This window comes from Vicugna pacos, chromosome 3, assembly GCF_048564905.1.
Source record: "Vicugna pacos chromosome 3, VicPac4, whole genome shotgun sequence".
NCBI lineage: Eukaryota > Metazoa > Chordata > Mammalia > Artiodactyla > Camelidae > Vicugna > Vicugna pacos.
Window position 1 is genome coordinate 95,058,164 of NC_132989.1, and position 24,293 is coordinate 95,082,456.

Below are 24,293 nucleotides of genomic sequence, written 5' to 3' on the forward strand. Positions count from 1 at the left end.
TCAAAAGTAAGTATGAACTGCTTAATAGTGAGGGAATAAACTAATTGAGTTACTTAACAGTGAGGAAATAAACTAATTTTCTGCATGAATTTAATATTAATTGTATAATTACTTATTATGCATTATTATATATTTTACATATTATAATTATAATACTCATTTTCATATTCAATATCACTTGAGTCTTACAACTTGTTATAGCAGGCTTGTTAGGTATTATCACCTTCATTTTATAGCTGAAGAAACCAGCTCAGATTAAAATAATCTGTATGTTTCATGACTGGTAGATATAACAGTCAGGACCAGAATTCAAGCCTCCTAAAATTTAGTCTAATGCTCTGCAAAGATCCGAAAGCCCAGCCATGAAGCCCTAATTAAGAACTCAGTTTTACAAGAATGGCAGAGAATATTTGTGCTTCTTCCTATAAAAGTAGAGTTATAAAACTTACAAAAGATTCCTTACTTTTTTATTTGAGTCCTCTTCTGAATTAGAGTCCTTCTCTGATGATGGTAAGTGTACTACACACTGAATCAGTTGTAAAACCAGTGCTGTAACCATTTGAATATACATAGGCTCTCCATCCATATCACTACTGTTTAACCTTTAATGGAGAAGAAAATATTTAAATTGTATACAGTATGAAGAGAACTTCATTTGACATGTTATCTATCATCTGAAAATTTCAGGATGCTTTCTTTACCAATATTTCTAGGCATTATCTTTAGTGCTTATAATAGTGTCCTTATGTCTAATTATTTTTGATAAATTAGGAAAAAAATCCAACTAAATGCCTATGCATAGATAATTTAAAAAGTCAAAGGAAAAATAAAACTTTTAATACAAACTTCTATACTTTGTATGTACTGCAGATAAAAAACTTGTAATGAAAAATATCAAATATCTCTCAAAACGATTTCCAAATGCCCATGCATCCAGGTATTCATTTTCTTATTAAAATCTGTTACATAGTAAGCTCTTGATCACCTGTATTAGAGTATAAGGTCAGTGACACAAAACATGAAGAATCAAATTTTAAACCTTTTTATTCTAAAGGTAGTTAAAAACATAAGAATTCCTTTATATGCTGATAGCTTTTCTTCATGTTTAACAGACAACAGATGTTTATCAATACACAATTAGTTCAAAGTATTAAGATTAAAAACAACTATTTGACAGAAGATAGTCTTCAAAGCAATATAAATATAACCCCATATGCCAGGTCGACACATTTGATCACTCAGGAATAATAAAACAGTTATGATAATGATGATAATTACCTATGCTAACCAAGACAATAATGCTGACCACAGGATAACATTCCTCAGTTACTCTGTGCTTAGTGATTTAAGAGCATTTAATGTTAATGTCTATTTTCTAAACTGCCAGTAGAGTAATCTTTCAGCTCTCTTTTAAAAATATTATTTAATGACTTCCTACTGTATAAAGGATTCAGTTCAAATTCCTTACTAAGGCTGATAATATCCTTGAACTGCCTTTGACTCTTTAGAGCCATATTTTCTATTGCTCTTCTCACAGACCAGTGGTTCTTAACCTGGGATGATTTTGTCCTCAGGGAACATTCACCAGTGTCTAGTGAAAATTTTGGTGAGCATAACTGGAAAGGGTACATTTCTTTTGGTATTTAGCAGGTAGAGGTCAAGGATGCTGCTAAGCATCTTACAATGCACAGGGCGGCTCTGCAAGGCATTATCTGGCCCAAAATGTCAGCAGCACCAAGAGTGAAAAATCCTTGCCACAGATCCTTACACTTGAGAATCACTGAACTTAAAAGTCTATCAAATGTGTAAGGTTATCTTCACATATCTAAGGTATTCTTCTGCTGCTCTGACTAAATTGTCTCTTTTATTTGGTTATTAAAATAAAAATCAGACAGAAATGAAGAATAAATATATGATGGCTACAATATAGTGGAGTTCTTCATTATTGATAGCCTGTGGTATAATTAGTTACCTGAAATTCCTTAAACTCCTCTTGCTGGTTGGTAATCTTGCAAGCGAAGTAAAAATTTCTTCCAAAATTAACTGCCTATGTTTTTCATATCTTGAGAATACCTGTTTAGTAATTGTAAGATTCCAAATTAAGTTTGTTATAATTATTTGAAAACAAAACAAAAATGATACTGTGCCATGTGATAAAAAATATTATCTGCCATTTAGAATGAAAATGTTTTCAAAATCTTCAACAGTGATGACTTAATTTGCTCAACTTTTCCATCATTAATTACAACATTCTTGTAGAAGTGACAGTGTACTAGTTTCATTTACAGGAATATGATATCTTGGGTATGGAAAGTAAGACAAGATCTACATGATCTTAAATAATTCTGACTATTATAAATATTAAAGACTATTAGCTGAAATATTTTAAAATATTCAAAAGTGATTAAAATCTAAGGCACATTAAAATAGTCCTTATGCTGAAATGAACCTATGGAAAACTCAAATCTGGGTTAGTTTTTGCAAATTTGGATTGAATGGTATCAACGTTCTGGAGGATAAATAAAAATGCAAACTCATTATACTTACTGCAGTGACTAACTTAATGGCACATAATTGTAGTTCACTGACATTTTCCACAAAAAATGGTGTTATTCCCATTGATGATACCTGCAAACACACACAGAGAGTAAGTAGAACACATCTTTAATAGATTTCAGTAACATTCTACTTTACTAAATTCCAAAACATTCACAAACCTCCTGGAGAACAGTGAGAGCACTTACTTTTTCCTCATCAATCAGCACCTAGTTCTTTCTTTCATTGCTCCCTTTCATCCTCAAGCAAATTAGCACATACCTTCCTTATAGCTGCCATTCCTCTAATCTCCACCATTTGGATTGATAAATGTCACAGGAATATAAAAAGTAAAAAACAGTTCACTATTCTATAAGAAATATCTTGACATATTTAAAAGGAAATGATCATTTATCTTTCCAAGAATTTAGTGTTTAGAATTTATATTATGTTCACCTGTCTTCTGCCCCAAATGTTTCCTTTTAAAATTCCCTAGACTTTTATCTCCTCAATTTAGATACAATACACTCTGAATTTAAAAAAATTAACATAGTGCTGATATTATTTTGAGTGAGAAAGGTTATAGTAAACTCAAGAGCTTTATTCTTAATTTGTCTGGTCTAGAAATAAAGAAAAAGCTTCAAAAAACACTTACCTGAAGAATTGTCGTGTCTGTAAGAAGTTGTATCTCTAGTAATTCTGATAAGCTGCTAACAATGTCACAAACTTTATTATAAAGCATTACTATTACTCTCTGCTTATGGGTAGAACATTTAGCCCGTTTTGCCTTTGAGCTTAATAAGCCTCCTAAAATGAAAAAAAAATTCAAACATGGATAAAATCAACTTTTAATCATTTTTGTTAAACAGTAATAAAACTGCTTTCTGAATTAAGAGAACACAACTTATACAAAATATAATATACAAAATATATATACAAAATATACAAAATATAATGTGTCATATACAGCTGGTTATTTATTAAAAGAGAAAATTATTCTCTAGGGAATATTTAGTTAGAAAGTGAACATTCTTATAATAGATAATCCATGGCACATTTCAATGGCTATTAAATTCTCATGTCTAAAATATTACTTTATTTCTATTTCAATTTTTTTCCACTGGAGCAGGATTGTAAGATTATATTTCCCTTTAAATCAACTTGCAATTATTAATAGGTAATTAAATGTAGATGATTCACAAACTGAGTTTGTCCTCCTTTTTTCAAATGTGTATGTGTTAACATACACGACTCATTTATAAAGGTTATAAATAAGAGAAAGAATATACATCTTTAGTCAATCCATTTTGTAGGTAATATTTTGGGTAAAATTAGGGGGAAGTGATAAATGGAACAAGAAGCTAATATTACCTGGGATTTTCCCAGATCAGTAGAAATTATTTATTATGTGTAAATAGTTGCTAATGAAATTTTAATTGAGCAAGTACTGGATTAAAAAAAGTTCTACATTCCAATCAATCAAAGCCAGTGTTTATCACAATCTATATAATCCTATAGTCTTGGTGCCATTTTAAGTCACTGCATTCTAATCCAATCAACATGGTGAAATTATATAATGGGTAATTTTGATATTATGCTCAAAAACTATCAGAATAAAAGGGCAAACTAACCTCCATGAGGATCTAATCTGTAAACAGGATCATACTGAGGATAAAGTGTGTTCTGCAAATGAAATTTAGTGTACTGTATAACTCTTTCGATTACATCCTCAATATATACAGCTTTTGGCATGTTGGGGGATGTCATAATATTGATAGTTGTAAGACAGGCATCTGCTGATTTTGTCACTCTCTCCATAATAAGGTCTCTCCATAACCTTTCTTCTTCTTCAGTATCATTATTCTATAAAAATAGCACATTGTTAATGAAATGGAAATAAACATATTTATAGGTTAAAATAGTTTTTACAAATTATATTTGATTTTCACTAGTGGAAAACATGGTAAGAGTTCTGATGTGTGTATATTTAAAGAATTATGTTTAAAGGATATCAGGAATGAAGTACAAATACTTATATTATTTTAAATATGATTTTTGTTTCAATATTTCCAAACATAATAAACTTATCTCCTAATTTCACCACTAAATGACTTTCTGATGACAAAGTTAGTTATGTTTGCCTTCTATGTACTTTATCCAAATCCTTTATTCAAATATTTTAGCTAAAGATCATAATTATATATAAATCATTTGTGTCTAGGGTATAAACATTATGATAGTTAAAAAAAAAAACCCTCTAAGTTCTGCTTGCTGTTGTGAGAGTAAAGCAAAAATTAACAACTACAAAGGATAGAACCTTATTTTAAAGCAGTAAAATGTTACTGATGCAATCATTCCTAGTATCTGTTCTCTACAATACTGTATTTTTGAACTGCGATTAAAAAGTGGTGATTATGCAGACTACTGAAAATATACTTTATTTTCTAAAACAGATAATTGAACAATTGACAGAAGACCACATTTTGATTCACACATCAGCAACCTGCATTACAAATGGGAAAAAGTGCTTTTTATCTTGCTTTTAAAGTAAAAATCCTTTTATCACATCCTTAGTTATGAAATATCAATTTTATATTCTAGGAGAACTTTTGTATGTGTACTATTCAAAGCTTATACACTGGGCAGTGGGAAAAGGAATAAATAAAAGTTTAATGTATGTAAAGCAGAGAAAGGCTTTCTAAATCACTAATGCCTAAAAACTCAATTACCTTTTTTCTTCCTAGTTTTCTTTCATTTTACTTCTTACACACCTACTTAAAAAAGTAAGATAAAGTAACTTTTCTTTGATATTAAAATTGCTGTTTGGAAGAGTCAGTTAAGGAGATTCATCACTCATGTCAAACATTAAGGCTAACTGCCACACACTAAATAGCACTATGGTTTTCAGGAATGAAAGACTAAGCAGGCAGTGCTCCAGAACTCTAGATTCTTGATGATATTTATCGCAATTTCTTGCCAAAGTGTTTTAAGATAGAGGAGAGTGCCACTCTAAGTTCTCTAAGCCCTTTGTTTTTGTGGTTCAAAAACTAACTTAAGGAGGGCATTGGAGAAATATGGATATATTTAATAAACCACAGAAATACCACCTGAGATTATTTTTCTACATTTTTTATTCAGTACAGATCACTTAGCACTCCTGCGGCTTCTGCAAACATCAAGAACATTTCCCTCATAAGATATAATCCAAGGTATGTACTAAATACATATAATATGTATGTACATATAAGAATGGAAGTGTATCTGTCAAAACTTAGTAGTCGTTATTGCTGGATGAAAACGTGGACGTTTTTGTGTTTTGTAATTTTTCTATAATAAATACACCACATCTGTAATCACTCACTTAAAAATAAATTTCATTAATATATATAAAATATATAAACAACAAGTTTATACCGTATAACACAGGGAACTATATTCAGTATCTTGTAGTAACTTACGGTGAAAAAGAATATGAAAATGAATATATGTATGTTCTGTATGAGTGAAGCATTACACTGTACACCAGAAATTGACACAGCACTGTAAACTGATTATACTTCAATAAAAATGTATATACAAAAAAAAATTTCATTAACTCAAAACTTTCCCAAATTCTTATCTCTAAAATTCCTATATGCATGAGTGTTTGAATTAATGAGACACCAAGATCAACTGAAATGCACATATGACTTTGAAAGTTGGCTACAATGCTAGGAAGGTAGAGCTCAGACAATTTGCTTTGATCAGTTCATAAATCATTACACCATGTTGCTACTCCTTTTGATACAAACATATTAAAATTTAACGACAGTGGCACTTAACATTTATTAAGAACTTACAATGTGCCAGTCATTGTTAAGCACTTTAGGTGAATTTACTTAATATTCTTTCAACAATCATTTGAGCCAGGTATAAAAATAATACATAAGGATTACCATTTTAAGATAACCATAAGGTTTTTAACTATTTCTCTAGGGATGGTCAAGAAAAAGAATCACTACCATCATTTCATAAATGAAAGGACATTTTAAATACTCATACATTTACAAAAGGAAGAGTATAATGTAGGATTAAAGAATGGTCCTTTGAACTGAATGAATCTATGTCATTATTCTTATTTATATCAAAGTTATGAATTGACAATGTGTAACATTAATTTTAAATTGCTAAAAATGCAATTCTAACTGCAAGGCTAGTTAATGTAGCTTTTAGATGTGGAAACAAACTCAAATTAATGAAATTTGGAATTTTCCCTATAAATCAAAGCTCCTTATGAAAAAATTCACATCTTAACAATAGTAAGGGTAAAATTAACAATATGGATCTTAAACTTACATGATTTAACAAAGTGGAGAGCTTTGAACCATCCTGAATATTCTTCTCCAAGATATTTAGAACTTTCACAGTTTTATCAGTGGAAAGCTAAAAGAGAAGTATAAATTCTTTCATCAATCAATGGTAAAAGTGATAAATTGTTCAAAAAACATTTTGTACAATTATCCTCTTTGTCCTGTTGGCACATATGTCTATTACTAACTCAAATCTTACCAGATAGGTAGTCAAGACTGAGTTTGTTCTGATGTCTGGCCCCTGGCTCTTGTGAAAGTGATAATGAACATGCATATGAGCACACACACACAAACACATATTCTCTAAAGATTTCATCTGTTGATTTAATTATAACATGGCTTCCACACCACGTTATTCAGTGGGTGTCTTAAAATTCACAGTAAGCATGAAACAGGGAAGATAAAAATTACAAATGTGATATAACATTGCTTTATTTAGTAAAAATTTTTCTCACTTTTTAAAAATACCTATTTCATTTCTTACAAATACTGTTTTCTACATTAAATAAAATCTGTACTCGATTTAGAGGGTCTGTCAGGAGGCAACTGTTACTCATTCCCCTGATTATGTCTCCTTCTAGATTCTAATCATGCAGCTAGGACTCTCAACTAAATCAGCCAGTAGAGTCAAATGGGAGGATCAATAGAGTAACAGACATTAAAGTGCATTTTGATTATTTGTGCTGGAGTACAGAAAAAATTTCCCTCAAATATTTCTTTAGATAATTTCACAACAGATTAAACTACTAAGATTTATGGTAAACTATCCATGCTTTGAAAATACTCAGCAAATTCACCTTTTGAAACAGAGATATTAGCTACATGGAACTATGGAATGGAACTTACGAAATAAAACCTAAGATTGACATTGACACTTCAGATAACTAATGCTATATTCTTATATACAGAAGAAATCAATATATCCCTCATTGTACACAGTAATATCAATATGAACTAATAGTACATTAATCCTTGGTTAATTATGTGAAATGTCTGTCTGGCTTTAAAAACCAAACTCTTGGGAACCCTTGTGTACTGTTGCCGGGAATGTAAATTGGTACAGCCATTATGCAAAACCAGTATGAAGGTTCCTCAAAAACTAAAAATAGAACTATCATATAATCCAATAATTTCACTTCCGGGTACATATCTGAAGGAAACAAAAACACTAACTTGATACGACATACGTACTCCCACGTTCATGGCAGTATTTTTTGTAGTAGCCAAGACATGGAAGCAATCAAAATGTCCACTGACAGATAAATGGATAAATAAAATGTGGTATACATGTGGGGGGATGGTGGTGGTGGAATGGAATATTCAGCCATGAAAAAGAAGGAAATCTTGCTATCTGCAACAACACGGATGGACCCTGAGGGAATTATGCTAAGAGAAATAAGTCAGAGAAAGACAAATGCTATGTGACCTCACTTATTATGTGGAATCTCAATAAACAGAATTCATAGATAAAAAGAATAGATGGGTCAAAGGTGGGGGAATGGAGGTGGGTGAAACAAGTGAAAGTGGTTAAAAGGCACATTCTGAGTTATAAGATAAATAAGTCCTGCGAATATAATGTACAGCATGGTGACCACAGTTAATAGACTGTACTTTATTTTTGAACGTTACTAAGAGAATAGAACTTAAAGGTCTCATCATAAGGAAAAAACTGTAACTATGTATGGTGATGGATGTTAACTAGATCTGGTGTTATAATCATTTTGCAATACATACAAATATTTAATTGTTATGTTGTACACCTGAAACTAATAAAAACGAATGCAAAATGATTAAGTGATTATATTTTAATTTTGTAAAAAACATGAAGACACTTCCCAGTCCACTTTAAATTCTGTAATATAGGAGCCTGGTTAGAAGAAGAGGAGGATTCGTCTAGAAATTGTATTTGCATGGCTATTGTGCAGTTCAGGGGGTGAATGATGGCTCATAAAGATTATAGGAAATTAGTCTATTATTTGAAGTTATTATTAATGAAAAAATATTCTGCTATTCCGTTAGTGCAATGAGACTACTTAACAACAAAGAGTTCAGAGGAAAGACAACTCACAAAAGGTATTATAAAGCCCACAGTAATGAAGCTGTGTACTTATTAACAATTGATGTGTGAAACCACAGCTTTACTCTCTCACCAATGTAAATGACTAAAAGGAAATATCAAAGAAAAATTTAGTGTATTTCTGTATTTTAATAATCTAAATATTTGAGACAATGAAAAAATATACAGTGAAAAAAAAATCCAGGACAGTGCCTCTTTCTTTTTTTTTTCCAAGGTTTCAATATTTTATTCAAGTTTTATTTTAAATGATGCTAATTACAGCATTTGAAGGGGAAGATCTGATTCCACAGAAAATGGAAGACTCTAAAATGTACCCATTAAACTGCTAAAAAATAAACTGAGTGGTGAGAACACAACAGAAGTTTGATTTAGATTTCAAGTGCTGTCACCATGTGATTACAAGGACCGTGCCTCTTTCAATGCAAAAATATGACTTTCTTTAGGATGATTTGCAAAATATTCTTTGATTCAAGATTTGTTTGTTTTTTATTAAAGCAATAACTCTGTTAGACTCTCAGAAGGCAACCATGAATTTTCATTATTTACTTTATATAAACTTTGCAATTCAGCTTTAAAACTTTAATTTTAAACATTAGATAAGTAAATGTATACATTTTACTTTAGTGAGATACCTTATCCATTATACCCATTGCTTTAATTTTAGCAGATTCACTGCCGAGTTCATTAAGCTGATGTTTTCCTAAGAGCAGTTCCTGAGGAATTTCATCATCATCACCTGAAAAACCAAATCAAATACACAAAGTTAAGGTAAAAGAAATAGCTCAAAATAGTAAGGTTAATATCTTAATAATATTTCTGGATACACAAACAGATAAAAACAAACTAAACAACTAACATCCTAAGAGGACTCTGTAAACCTCAGGTAAAACTTGAACGGAAGACAGGGTTTAAAGCACAGGGATTAAAATTAGAGCTCTGACTAAGGTGGGAAGAAGAGATAGATATCTTATATTTACTACTTTATGAGCCTTCTCAACCAAGCTCTCTGCCCCAGGAGGCTGACCTGTATGGACTACATCAACTGTCTCCCATGCCCTCTGGCTTCTGTTTGGGTTCAGCCAGTGGGGTGCCCTATCAGAAGATCAAAGAGGAGAGTGAGGTCAGGGTATTTATATCCCTGACTCCTTCCTTCCAAGGTTTCCTCAAACTGCCTATGTCCTCTGACCAAAAGATTACTGGTGTTTTCAAGATAACCTACTCTACAACTTTTTTCTCCCTCTATTGAGTTCTGGTGACTTCTCTCTGCCCTTGCTCCTCTGGGGACAGGGATGGTAGCAGTTCTATGGCTATTAACCCTGGGTTTCCACACTATTCTGCCCCTACTTTTATACCTTTATAATGACCTCTGTAAATAACTCCTCAAATTATCCTACTTTGAGAGTGCCACATGACTTCCTGTTGGGGTCTTAAATGACAAGATAGTTTCTCAGCACAGAACTGAAATTTCAAAAATGATAACAGATACTCCAAATAATAGGGAAATACATTAATGATACTTCAGCAAGCAACTGTCACAAAACAAATGGTAATACACCTTTTAATACATTTTCAAATGGATGGATATATCAGAATTATTGTATCTAGCTCTTGTATAAATTCAGCACTAGTGTTTCTATGAGTTGAAAGTAGCATAAAATTGCTGAGTAGCTCTGAACACTATAAACAGTGTTTTTTATAAACCTAACATTCTTATATCTATAGTTATGACCTTTACATATTGTAAATATAATACTACATTAACCCTGTTGTATTCTAACTGCTTTACTGTTTTGTTTTCCATATTAGACTCTGTATTACTTAAAGCCAGGGGCTGCGTTATTTATCCTTGCATCTCTAGCACTTAACATACTACTGACAAACAGTAATTATTCAATAAATATTGGCTTTTAGAACAAATTAACAGATGGATAGGTTCCTATTTTTGCATCATTGCTCTTATTAGTATCCTCCGTATCACTCTCAGCATTCTTAGAACATTGTCAATACTTAATACTTGATTTTTATACCAAAGTTTTCATGTACTCGATAACGAAGACTAGACTTGACTCTACTGCTAGATTTCAAGTTTCTTAAGAGCACAGACCATGCTCTGTATCCACTAGAGTAACTAGCAGAAAGCTAAACATATAGGTAAATAAATACAGTTTAAAGTGAGTTTATATTTAGAGGTAAATGTATTTTTAAATGGTTTTACCAAATGCAGTAAAATCCATATCTTCTAAATTATCCAAAATATTCTCTATTGAGGCTGTGAATCTCTTAAAAGTTGAAGAATCCATCATTTCTGTAACAGAGGAAAAAAACCACAAAACTTATTATCCACATTCTGAGTAGAAAACTGAAGTTGAAGACTATGAATAAAGACAAGTAAATTAAAATGTTACCTTCAGGTGTTAGTTTTGGTTCATAAGCTTTCCGCTTCTTCTGTTTTTCTTTTTTCTTCATTTTTCTAGCAACTAAAATGAACAAAAAGAAATACTGAAATGCAGAAACAACTGAAAATATTTCTGTTTTTGTTTCTATTTTCTCCTTGAACATTAAATACTTTAATAATAATCACTGCCAATCCAAACTTTTATCTTAATTAAAAATTAGGTGTTATTAATTAACTCATAAAAGGTATAAATATTCTTCAAATTTAAAGCCCTAAATTTAAATCAGCTTATGTAAGAAACCCGTTGACACTGATGAATTACCCTCACTAAGGCTGGGAGGAGGAGAATAATCTTCCATGTCAGAATCTGATGGACTTCGGTTTCGATAACGACCACCACCTGAACTCCTTCTTCCTTCATGAGAGTGGCCACTTCTCCTATGATCCCCAGAGCTTCTTCTGTCACGCTCTTCATATTCCCAAGCTTTATCATCATCTTTTTTATGTCGTTTCCTAGAGGCTAGAAGCAAATCCCCATGACAAATAATTTACCTCATTTAAAAAGAATATTAAAACTTGTACTTTAAGAATAAATCACATGGGGGAAAAATCTTCATTGTGTGGGCCTGGGAAGTTCTGAGTCATTCTGTTTAATCAGAAATAAACTATGGTACAGAAATAGTATCATTTATTTTAGCATTTATCTAGATTTAAAAATTTTTACATGAACGGGTTTGCTAATAAATATAGATAGGAAATGTTCTGGGAATTAAACCACAGTGATCATTTCAAAGAAGTATTCAGTGAGTCAGTAAAGATAATACCTAAACTTCAGGATTAATTAAGGCATGTAAAACAAACTTTATCTAGAATATGGATAAAAAAACAGAAACATCTTAAAGCAACCGAATTATTGTTGGGAAGCAGGGTTTGAAGGAAAAGTAAACTTGAGAAAGTGTTACAGAATGTGGGTAACCATGTACACTATCAATTAACAGCCAAATTAAGTCCACAAGTTGACTATAAATTCAACAGACTGATTATCTAATATCACATGCTACAAAGACAGAATAAACCTGTATAGTTGTAAATACTCATACACTGAATTAAGTTCTCCAACAATATACTTGCTTAATCCCAAAGAGATAGCTTTTAAGCTTATGCATGCTAGATAAGCATATTTATATATGTTACCTTCAATTCTTTCCCCATCCTTCCAGAGGTCTAAGCATTCTGCTAAAATCACCAGTACTGACAGGAGCCTCTAGGCAGAACTGGCAAACAGATTTCATCTGACACATCAACTCTGATCAACTGGTAGTTGCTGCCTAGAGCATAATGTTGAGAATAATTCTGAGCCCTGAGACAAAGCACCATATTTCAGCAAGAACGACTGCTTAGAAATGTGTGTCCAGTGAGAGCTGGAGGGAATACAAGTGAAAAATATTTACCATACCTGCTCTAGGGTGTAGCACTACCAAGTTAAAACCAGGATAGAAAACTGGTATCTTTTACATCTTAGGATCGTATATTGGTTGTTATAGTGACCACTTGTTGCTGACAGTGATTTACTTTTCAGTTTGTCGATCTGAAACTGACTCTCTTGCTTTCATGTGACTCGTTTCTATTCTGGATCCCAAGCTATGATCAAGACCCGATACTTAAGACAAAACTCTTCCTTGAGTCCCTAGTCTCCTACCTGGCTTAGATTTAGGGATGCCAACCTTTGGCCCATGCACTTAATCTCTGCTCAAGCCAGTGTCCTTATGTGTGGATAATCAATGTCTACATAGTGGCTAACCTTACCTTTATATGCTGCCCTAGTTATTCTCATTCAAGAATCTACTGACCATGGCAAAAAAGATAATTTTGTTTCGTCGTCTTTGTAGTCATAGGCTTGGCACAGCAAGATTGTTCATAACCAAAGGATAAATGTAAATGGATACATTTAAATGTTCAATGATTTTCTTTATAATTAGGCATAACTCTGACTATGAAATATGAAGGAGAGGCAGGATTCCCCCCCTCTTTTATGATTAGGGTGTGTCCCAGTACATTCTCTTAAAGAGAGGCTGCCTCATTTAAGTAGGTATGTATACATCTGTCAGGTCATTTATGTATTTCTGGTCTTTCTGAATTTTAATTTCATAAGAAATCTATTTCAAGCCTTCAATTCTATGAGTAGAAAATGCCTGAAAAATGTTATAGTTAGTACATACGATAAGCTGTGTTGGTGGTAGTTTTTTCAGGTCTTGGAAATTTTTGTTTCACATTCATTAAACTAAGCAATTTGGATAAAAATGGAATAACAAATTAGGAAAAAAACCCCTCAACTTCTATGAAACATTACGTGTTGTAACGAGGTTCAGGATCCCAATTCATTACGACTAGCCTGTTTGTTCTCTACTTCTCTTGTCATCCCGAGAGAAGTAGGGGAAGAGCTCAATAGAGAGGGATGTTAAATTGGACTTGGATGCTTTTCACCTTCCTTTTCCAAATTTCACCTATATGTTTCTTTAGCTTCTTATATCTTTCCTCCTCCTTCCTCAGCAACCCAGAGATCTTATAATTGTGCTATAACTACCCAAATCTGCGTGGCCCAACTTTCAAAGCTACCCCTCAATCCTTCCCCCTACCCTTCAACAAAACTATTTCCTTAGCTTTAGATTTTTTTGGAAAATAATTTGATTGAACTGCAGTAAAACTTTGTTTCAAAAACAATCTCTCTCCTTCAAAGCAGCAAAATACTTGCTGCTTATGTTCTCATAATTTTTTTTACATTTTGTATTGTACTCTATTTTCATTACATCGCTTTTATTATGGTAGAATGATAATTGGTGGTTTATGTCAACTACCAACTGGAAGTCTTTCATCACTCAAATCGCTGGCCGTAGAGTCAACTTTTCTATAGATACTTGTATAGAAATAAACAAACAAAAAAACCCCAAACAAACCAAAAGAGCCTCAGAAAGCTATTCTAAGGTCTTCTGAAAAACCCAGAGAAATCTCTCTTTTTCATAGCAGGAGTTAAAATTCAGTTTTCTAACTAACTTTCAGTATAGTTGGGCATAGATATAATGAGATCCATGACTTTTAAGATGAAACTATGTGCTCCCATGAGAAAATAGCTCTCATAATAGAAAGCAAGGGGAAAAAAAAAACAGTGGCTGCAATGATGACAAACATGAGACATGTGTCGCTCTTTCCTCTAACGTACACTTGGTGGGATTTTCTGATTATGCTATCCTTTTTACTTAACTGCGAGGCAGCTTCAGAATTCTCATCAGCTTAGCAATGAAGGCAGCCACTCTCAATTAACTGGAGTTGAAGTGTGATTTGAAATCAATCTGCAATCAAGAAATTCCTTCTTCTTAGCTATTCCCTTTAGAAATGGGTAAAGCATTAGGGGAAGGGAGGGAGAGTGAAGGAGAGGCATGTATATAAAGGGGAGTGAGTCTCTGGGCCAGCAGATATCCTTTCTCCTCTCCCTTTCCAGAGAATATGTTCCAGTATGACCAAAATGTTTGATTATAATAAAAAGGTATTAACTTTAGCCATTGAAATATAATGCATATAAATACATCTCATAATAAGACAAATCATAACAATTATACATATAATTAAATATCAGCTTAACTTTGATATACATTTTATTTTAATTTTAAAACTGTTCAGATTTGTTCAGTATTCATAGCCTACTGCTCACAGCTCAAGAGCTCACAAGTTTAAGATCAGAGTAAATGAACATTGATTAAAAACTTTGGAGGTGAAGGGTTTCCATCAGTAATACACATTTAAAAATGGCAGCATGCATCTGTCCTTCCTGCACTTGCTTGTCACACCTTAATCTATGGACACTAGGTGGAAAAGGTAGAACACACTGGTTGTCTTCCCACTTCTTTTGGTCATAATGACTAAGTCAGTTGGCACACAAGTGAAGATCTCCCATAGTCTGTTTCCACTGAATGCCGTTTAAGTCAAACAAGGTTGCTGACCCCTCTTGGCTAGGCTCAATTCTCTTGCTCCAGTAGAAGGAAGATAGGGATAAAAGAGAAGAACTTTTTCAGTGGACCAGTAGGAAGACAGGCGAGGTATAGCAAGTCTAGTGCAAAGACAGGTGATCACAGTGTTGTAGAGAGGTAGCTGTGTAGTGAAGAAGCCAGCTCTGGAAAACAGTGAAACAAGGGAGGAATTCCAGGACACAGCTGGGCAAAAAGGAGAAGCCAGGTCCAAACCACATAGATAATTGGCAATGTGGCTAATCCATTCATAATTTAGTGATAGTATGGTTTAAATATTTCTTCATCTGGCTATCTCCTACGTGTCCTTCAAGACTCAACTCAAGTGTCACCTCTTCCAGTCAGCATTCTTTGAACCCCCAGTATGATTATGATGCCAATCCAATGTGCTCCCATGGCACCCTGGATTTAATATTATCACTGTACTCTCTTCACTGTACTACAATTGTTTACATACTTCCCCCACTAGACTGAAGGCTCTTCAAAGATAGGGGCCACATCCTATTATCTTTTTATTCTTACCACCTAGCTTATAGTGGGAGCTCAATAAATGTATGCTAAATGCATACAGAGACATCTGTTATTTAATACTAAATATAACTCATTAAATTTTTTTTCTTGGTGCCAACTGATCTTTTACACATTGTTTAAATATAAAGAAAAAGACTTGCTATACTAAATTATTAAAAATTAAGATCATTGTACTTTTACTAACCCAGAAAATTATAAATGAGACAAAGACATCATTCTGCTTTTCAATTCAAAAGTAATAATAAAGTTATGTGATACTTACATTCAAAAGCTTCATCACTATCATTATCTTCATCTGAACTGATTTCAGCGTATTTTGGTTTTTCATTAACTGTGCTACGCTTGCGTTTATTCATTTTCACACGTTCACAAAGTGGCATGGTGGATTCAATTTCTGCCAGGAGTTCAGGGGGCAATTCTTTTAACACTGATTGATCTATGCTACCTATTAATAAAAAGTAACAAAAAATATAAATCTGAAGACAAAAGAAATTTTAACTAAATTAGCACAATGAAAGTAAACTATTAATATTCATTAAAGTTTTCTAAGTCATCTTTGTATCTTAGTAAAACATTTATATTTAAAACTATAGTCTTAACCCTAAACTGATAATGCAGTGTGTGTGTGTGTGTGTATATATATATATATATATATATATATATATATATATATAAAATTATATAACAACTTCTAACATATGATGCTTATCACCATAGTAATGAAGGGTAGTTATATCATCAATTTTTGATATAATTAATACCTTCATTTGTTTGCATTAACTAAAAGCTTTCTGAAACTAAACATTCACTGTATCTTTGTAGTAGGCACATCTCAGATTCTTGGTAGCCCCTAAATTTGCTTTATAGAGGTCTGGAACCATTAGTCTGAAGTAATGCTACCCTGCTACCCCTCAGTACAAATGAGAAGAGACGGAAGACACTTATAATCTCCTTCTCTTCTTCTAGGATCTTCGTGGTTATAAGTGATGGCTAGGATAAGAGTTTTATATGCTTTTATCTATTACTGTCTATTTGAGAAGTATGGTAATGCCTTTAGTATTAAGGAAAGTTTCCTCAAACAAATAAATGAATGCATTTAACTGAAGATAATAAAAACACAAAAGGCAAGATAAATAGAACAAAAATATTTTAAAATATAAATGTCTATAACTGAAAAAAGTAAATTCAAATCTGTTATGAAATAAATTCATGTTTTCATGAAAGCGTAAAGACAGGATAAACATATATCAACATAATACAATTAGAACCATTACCGTAGTATTTACTATCTAATCTTACACACATATATACAAACACACAAATAGCTGCTATGAAGAAATAAATCCTTAACATCCTGTTGAGAGCTTAAAAATAAAGTAGAAGTAGCAAAAGTTATTTATTCACGGTAATTTGTCCTTGATGACTACTAAAGATGACAACTTTAACTTACTTTACTTACCTATGTAAAATTTTGAGTGAAAGTTTAAGAATGATATCTTACCTGCTAAATTTAAGAACTGGGAGCAAAGACTACCTTAGTGGTTTACAGCAGGAAATCTTAGTAACTATAATCAACATCAAGACTGTAACATTCAAATGATAATAGTGCTTATGTGAAGAATAAAAATATATAATGGCAAAAACAAATGGGTACTGATTAAGACAATTTAAAAGCCTCAAGAAAATACAATACTAATAATTTAAGAATATGAAACATAAATTATAAATCTCGAGTGAAGAATCCTTTTTTATTCTTCATGAAACTTTTATTTAACATCATGAAGGAGTTATTTCAGTGACTTTTAAGTCTCACAGTCTTCTAAGGACATTCATAGCCACAATTTTACCCAACGAAGATGTAATATTCATAACTGGTAAAAGAGTTCATTGCTTAGAATCCTGACACACTAATGTTGCGTTTAACACATTTGTGTCATTTTCAAATCCCGTATCGTTTCTTCATTCTGGCTTTCTTAATTTAAGTGTATTTTACCAGTGAGGTTCACTTTAGAATACTGGTAGAGGTAAAAGAAATCAACTTCAGCTTTGGATTGCTGGTATCTTCAGACCTAAGGCAAACATGCTCTGCATCTCATTTACAACTCCTTAATGATCTGAACATCTCTAATTAAATATGTGTTTTTTTGATGGAAAGATCACGTCATGTCTTCTAAGACGTATCTTCCCCTTTCCACATGGCCTATAACATTAAATATGTATATATGGACGGTCAATAAATGATTTCTGATTGCCTAACTCTGTAGTTCACAATTTCTTGTGTTCACTTACATATATACTTCCTGTATAGTTTTGGAACTGCTATATTTTACACAAATGAAGACATTGCCAATTTTTTTTTAAAAATGGAAATTCTTTTTTTGTACTACATAAAAGATCATAATCTTTTGAGGTATATATATATAGATAACCCATAGTATTTGGCTTTTAGTACACCATGAGACTTTTTAAAAAGCAGATTTACCTGATTATGTTTTGCTTAGATTAAATTCCCACTCACAAAGACATACTGACTTGATACTAATATCCCAGAATTATCTTCCAGATAAATATACAACAATCAAGGGTTAAGATATGTATTGGCATTTGCACTCCCTTTACAATGGTTTATTACATTCTGAGAACAAGGACTCTGGTCTCTTCTTTCTCTTAAAAAAAATTATTCACAATAGCCAAATACAGAAAATTTGTCTTATATTTGATAAAGCAAGTACCAAGTTTATACATTGTAGTTTCCTGTTTCTTACTCCCTAAATTAAAAAGAATACTATCAGATTTAAGAGCTATACTATTCTGTACATCATTTTAACCTCTGTACAACTCTAAGAACTGTGGCAACATGATACAAAGACCAAGTGTTCATTTCTAAAGATAACAATTGAAAAAAATTAGTCTAGCAATGATTAATATTTCTCCATGTACTGACCTCCGAAAGTGAACTCTATATTATTCTAAACAGAAATATCTACCTCACAGGTTTATGACTTTTCTGAATTAATCACATCTTTTCTTCATTTTTATAAAACACTTTATGAATGGACTCAGTCAGGTCTCTTGATTACAAAGGATAAGAAACAGAATGCATGACATTCCTACATTCATGCTCAGGATCTTTAATACATCAAAGACTGGATAACTGATTCAGCTTCAATAGAAATCAATAAACAATGAGTACTTCAAAAGGTCCCTAGAATATATTTTATGTTCTTTTCTCTGAATTAGAAAGCAATCATTTAAATAATGTAAATTTAATGTAAATGTAATGTCTCACTGACTATTTAATACATTGATGATTTCAGAAATTACTGTTGTTTGCAGAGCTATTTGTTCTTAAAATTTCCAGAGTGTTAATATTTTAGATTATATTTCTCACCTCATTTCTTTCATCCCAACTACTTTATTCCTTAAATCAGGTGTTTGAATTACCACAAAATTTTAAGTTACTGGTTTGAAGGATGATGTCACTTATACACAATTTTTTATGAGGCATCACACTTGCAGCTTTCTTAGGTATATATTCCATTAGATATAGTGCATCTATTTTCTGGCTCTACTAAAGCAAAAGAATACATTTACTTCTAGATGTCCTATATTTTAACAATCTTAGATTTCTAGTATAAATCACTCATACTAGCACATTTACCAGATTATTAAAACCAGAAGTCATCAAAAGACTTAAAACTCCCAGTCACTGATTTGATAACTACCATCATATTTTGTTTGATTTTTTAAATGGGGAAACAACCCTGAGATTAAAATAAACCACCTGAATTAATGAACTCTTTAGGACTGAAGTTTCAGGCAATGGAAGCCAGCCATGTCCAGAAACATATCAAGAAACAAACTACAAATACTATAAATTATAAAAAATATCTTAGGCAGGCAAAATGTAGTTCAACAATTCTCAATTCTCCCAGTAACCTACCCATATTACAGAGGAAAAGCATAAATGCATCTTTTACATCAATTTGGGGTAAAAAGAAAAAAGATTTAGTAGTACAGGTTGTCAATCTGCCCTTCTTGGAATCCTAAGTTAATATAGTTTGAAGACACATGTTTTTTGGTGCAAATGGTTCCTAAATGCAAGCCAATTTCTTTATTTGAAGCCACTGATAGGAAGTGCATCCAATGAGTATGAACTGCTGATGACATAAGCCCTGAAAAAAGTTAACATTTGGGAGGCAGAAACAAAAGAAGACAACCTGAAGAGAAGCAGAAAAAACGTGGGGTTCAACTGTGAGACCAGGACATTAAATATTCCTTCTACAGAGATGCCCAGGTTACATAATCTGCTGGCAGAACTAGGGGTAAAGAGGAAGATTGTGTGCTAGGGACCAAAATCCGGAGTCAATGTAGGGACATGGAATATTGGCGAATAAAAGTTTTGAGGTCACAAAACACTGCCCTTAGAGGAAGAACTGACATATGTATTTTGGTAATTATTTGGAAAGAGCAATAGCAAACTAGGAGAAAGGAGATACCACTTTTTGGTGCTAAGGCTCTTTGGTTAAATGAAAATGGAACAGTTTCTATGGTAGATCTTAACTCATCAGGGTAATAAGAAGGGGGGATCTGTTTATAACTGAGGAGGAGGTCTTAATTTAAGGAAAGAGAGGATGAGGTAGACTACTACATCCTCTAAAAGAAAAAGGTCAGGAAACAGTTGAAGGATTTGCTTTTTTTTATGGTTTAGAATAAATGTAAGTGAAGCATAATGAGATAATCTTGTATAAAGTTGCTATAATTTTGGTAAAGAGGCAGAGAACCCAAGCATTAGCTGGAAGCTTGTTCAGGATTACAAAAAAAATTTTTTTAATTTAAAAAAGAAAGACTAGCAGTTATTCATCTGTGGCTAGGGAGGGGTGATCAGGGTCAAATCTAAACCTATTCTCCTTCTGACAGTCTTTCAGAAATACTCCTGAAACTAATGTAAATAAGCAGTATATAATCACTAAATAAAGAATGCTGTAACCTAACAACTGGCCAGTCTCCTTTTTAATTTAAGCCAGCAATTTTCAAGTAGCAGATTTTGACCTGTAAGCAAGTTGAGGAATAAGTTTTGTGGATCTTGACTAGCAATGTGTTTAAAATTAAAGACAAAATACCTCTGTAGTAGAGGTAGATATTATTATGTGTTTATATATGTGTATTAGGTCACAACATGCATTTTATTTCTTACCTTAGGTCACAATCAAAAAAGTCTGAAAGTCTTTTTAAGTTTAATGGTTGCCATCTCAAAATAGGAGTCAATTCAGATTTTAAAAGTTCTTCTAAATTAACTTAATCCAATGTGTGGGCTTAGCCCATTATTTCTTAAACTACAGGTTCAATGAAAAATAAATAATAATTTGAATAATATACTCAAATAAAATTGATTTCATTGATCATAGGTTGATAGAATATCGACTACCTTGTATCAGAGAGCTTAATTATCTATGCATGTAAGCCTGATATAAAAGTTGCCAATGTTACATTTTGAAGCCTGGTTACAATAAAACCTTTTTGCTCAGAAATTACTTTTAATTATTTTTTATCTAAATCTTTCTAAAAGCACTGTATCCATCTTTTTTTAACAAGACAACTTCCTGATTCATGGTCATTACTGAAAAGATCAAGTTTACAACTATGCTTTACATGGCAATGCCTTTAGAAGTTAACTGCTATGCGTAAGGCTGTTTGAAATGATTGGACATGATCCAGGCTTTGCTTCTGAGTTCTGCAGATCTACTTGCAATTTGCTGAAATGTGTATACTCTCAGACTCTGCTAATAGTGTAGAAAATAAATACACAGCAAATGGTGTCAGTTTTATCTACTACAACAACAAAATGTCAAACAATAGGGGAATACAGTGGAACAGTAAGCCAGTATAATTATGAACAATGTTAGTACAGAGATAGTAAGTGTAAAGAAAACAGAATGCAAAATGATAGGTACACCATGTTGCATCTTTGTAAAAACTGTAACAGGAGCTGAAGGAGATGAATGCTAGTATACTCACCTGAGAAATGAATTTTTCTAAAGAAGTACAAGTTATACTTTATAGAAACAAGAAAAAGACAATGATTAATTGTGAGGGGTTAGGAGATATTTATGAACACAGTGAGTTTTCAACAGAGATGAGGTGAACAATGGAGGACAGGAGCAGAGAACCAGGAGCTGGTAGCTGTTCTAAAGCATTCCAGGTGGAATAAGTTTGAGGGAGTTTGAGTAGTCTGCTCTGGACAGAGCAAGATACTTAATAGGGAGAAAAAGTATGTAAGCTCGTAAAAGTAGGTAGGGTTCAGATGTCAGTCTTTTTGAGGAGTGACAGAAACAGATTGTGCTTCAGAAATGTTACTCTAGAAGTAATTCGTGGGGTGGATTGGAAGGGAAAGACATTAGAAGGGAAATCTAAGAGACATTCAATATGTGAAAGATATAGGTGAATAGCTAAGTAGATGCTATAAATTTAATTGTTTTTGAAAAGTGGTAATGTTACTATTATGCACTTATCATACCGAACTTTAGACAGGAATATTTAGCTCAAAATATTAACTATTTGGCATGTTTAAGATCACAAAAAAACAAGAAAATATGAAATCAAAGACAACAAAATTCACATGCTGATATTTGTTATTTAAGTATTTTAATAAATCTGATTAAGTATTAAATTCTTATTAGCTATTCAACTGACCTCTACTACATTAGGCTGAACGCATAGAGAATTTTAGCAACATTTATTTTATAATATTCATAATATTCTAGAAAAACATTTTCTAACAACACTAGGAATGGCATATTTTTTGATTATGTTCTTACTACCAATGATGTAAAACACTTTAATTTTAACTAATCTGGTCTCACCATACTTCTTCCACATTGCACTCTCAATTAGCCAAATACTTAACTTCACTAAACTTGAAGTGTTTTTTCCTTCTGCCCTGTGCTAAAAACACACATGATCCTCTAATACTCTGGATTCACATAGCACCTTTTCTTAAGGATACTACACTGTCACTGTATCATTAGTCAATCATATTCTCCATGATGTCATAAACTTGATAAAATCACAAACTATGTTGTGTCTGCAGCACCTAGCAGAGTGCACAGGATACTGAAGATGGCACAGGATACTGAATGACTAGTGTAACTATTAGAATAAATTTGTGGTCTTTCAATAAATTTTCCCAACTGAAAATTATTTTCTAAACTCTGAAAGCAGTTTTTAGTTGTTCTATGTTAAAAATTACAAATAGGTTTATCTACAAAGTGAAAAGATGGGAGAAAAGATTTCATAATTTACATGCAACAAGTATAAAATATTTTAAAAGTAATTTCAGTCTTGTGATATATTTATATTTAATATATCATATATTAATATCTAATTTCACTAGATAAAAATAAGCACTCACAAATATTAAATATCCTAGTAAAAATATTTTATTTGGCTAATCTTATACTACATTTATAAATATTGGATAAAAACTAATTAAATAATTCAAAACTCGATCTACTTCAGTCTTTTTAAACATATATAAAAATATTTAAATGGCAGTGGGAAATGCAAATTTTAGGTCTCTTGCAACAGAATAAGGAATCTAGTTATCAGGTCCATCTATATAAAATTTCAATTTAATATCTGTATCAGGCTCAGCAAACTACAGCCAGTAGGGTCAAATTTGCCCTGCCTGCCACCTATTTTTGTATATAAAGTTTTATTAGAATACAAAGACACACAATCAATATTGTCTATGGTTGTTTTTGTACTACAATGTTACAGATACGTGGCTCACAAGGCCTAATATATTTACTATGTGGGCCTTTATGTAAAAAGTTTGCTGACCCCAGATGTATATCATGTTATACTTTATTCAACATGAAACAAAGTGCCACCCACCTTGCAGGTGTAATCATTATATAGTTTTATTCTGTACAATTTAGGTCATTGTAAACTGGTTTACTTAATGAAGAAAAAATACAAAAGACAAAGAGTTGGTTTATAGCAACTGAAACCATAGGACAGATGAAACAGGCAGAAGAGAAGATTTTAAGAAAATCTTGTTTTAAGCATCATGGTTTTGATATTGACATTAGCACTCCAAAGATTTCATCAATGTTCAGCTATCAAATTACTATGAGGAAGAACCATGAAAAGAAACAAGTTTTTCAAATATATGCATGTATATGCATGACTGGGGCATTGTGCTATACACCAGAAATTGACACACTGTAACTGACTATACTTTGATTTAAAAAAAAAGAAAGAAAGAAAGAAAGAAAGAAAAGAAACATGTTTTATAGGAAGTCTATTATGTAAATGATAACTTGCTACTACCCAATACAGAAACTAGGAAGCAGCCATCAAATGATTCTTTCCTTGATACATAT

At 32.2% G+C, this 24,293-nt stretch overlaps 1 protein-coding gene across 7 annotated transcripts in view; it reads right to left on the minus strand.

Annotated features, from left to right (window-relative positions):
* NIPBL (NIPBL cohesin loading factor) overlaps nt 1-24,293 on the minus strand; it is a 176,097-nt gene that overhangs the window by 46,958 nt on the left and 104,846 nt on the right. For all 7 annotated transcript variants that reach the window (XM_006207665.4, XM_015242078.3, XM_072958767.1 and 4 more), the window contains 11 exons: nt 16,169-16,351; nt 11,679-11,876; nt 11,367-11,438; nt 11,177-11,266; nt 9,594-9,697; nt 6,871-6,957; nt 4,167-4,398; nt 3,191-3,342; nt 2,548-2,628; nt 1,973-2,073; nt 464-602 (listed from right to left, as the gene is read on the minus strand). In XM_006207665.4, the coding sequence (XP_006207727.1) occupies nt 464-602; nt 1,973-2,073; nt 2,548-2,628; nt 3,191-3,342; nt 4,167-4,398; nt 6,871-6,957; nt 9,594-9,697; nt 11,177-11,266; nt 11,367-11,438; nt 11,679-11,876; nt 16,169-16,351 (1,439 nt within the window). The remainder of the gene's footprint in view (nt 1-463; nt 603-1,972; nt 2,074-2,547; nt 2,629-3,190; nt 3,343-4,166; nt 4,399-6,870; nt 6,958-9,593; nt 9,698-11,176; nt 11,267-11,366; nt 11,439-11,678; nt 11,877-16,168; nt 16,352-24,293) is intronic.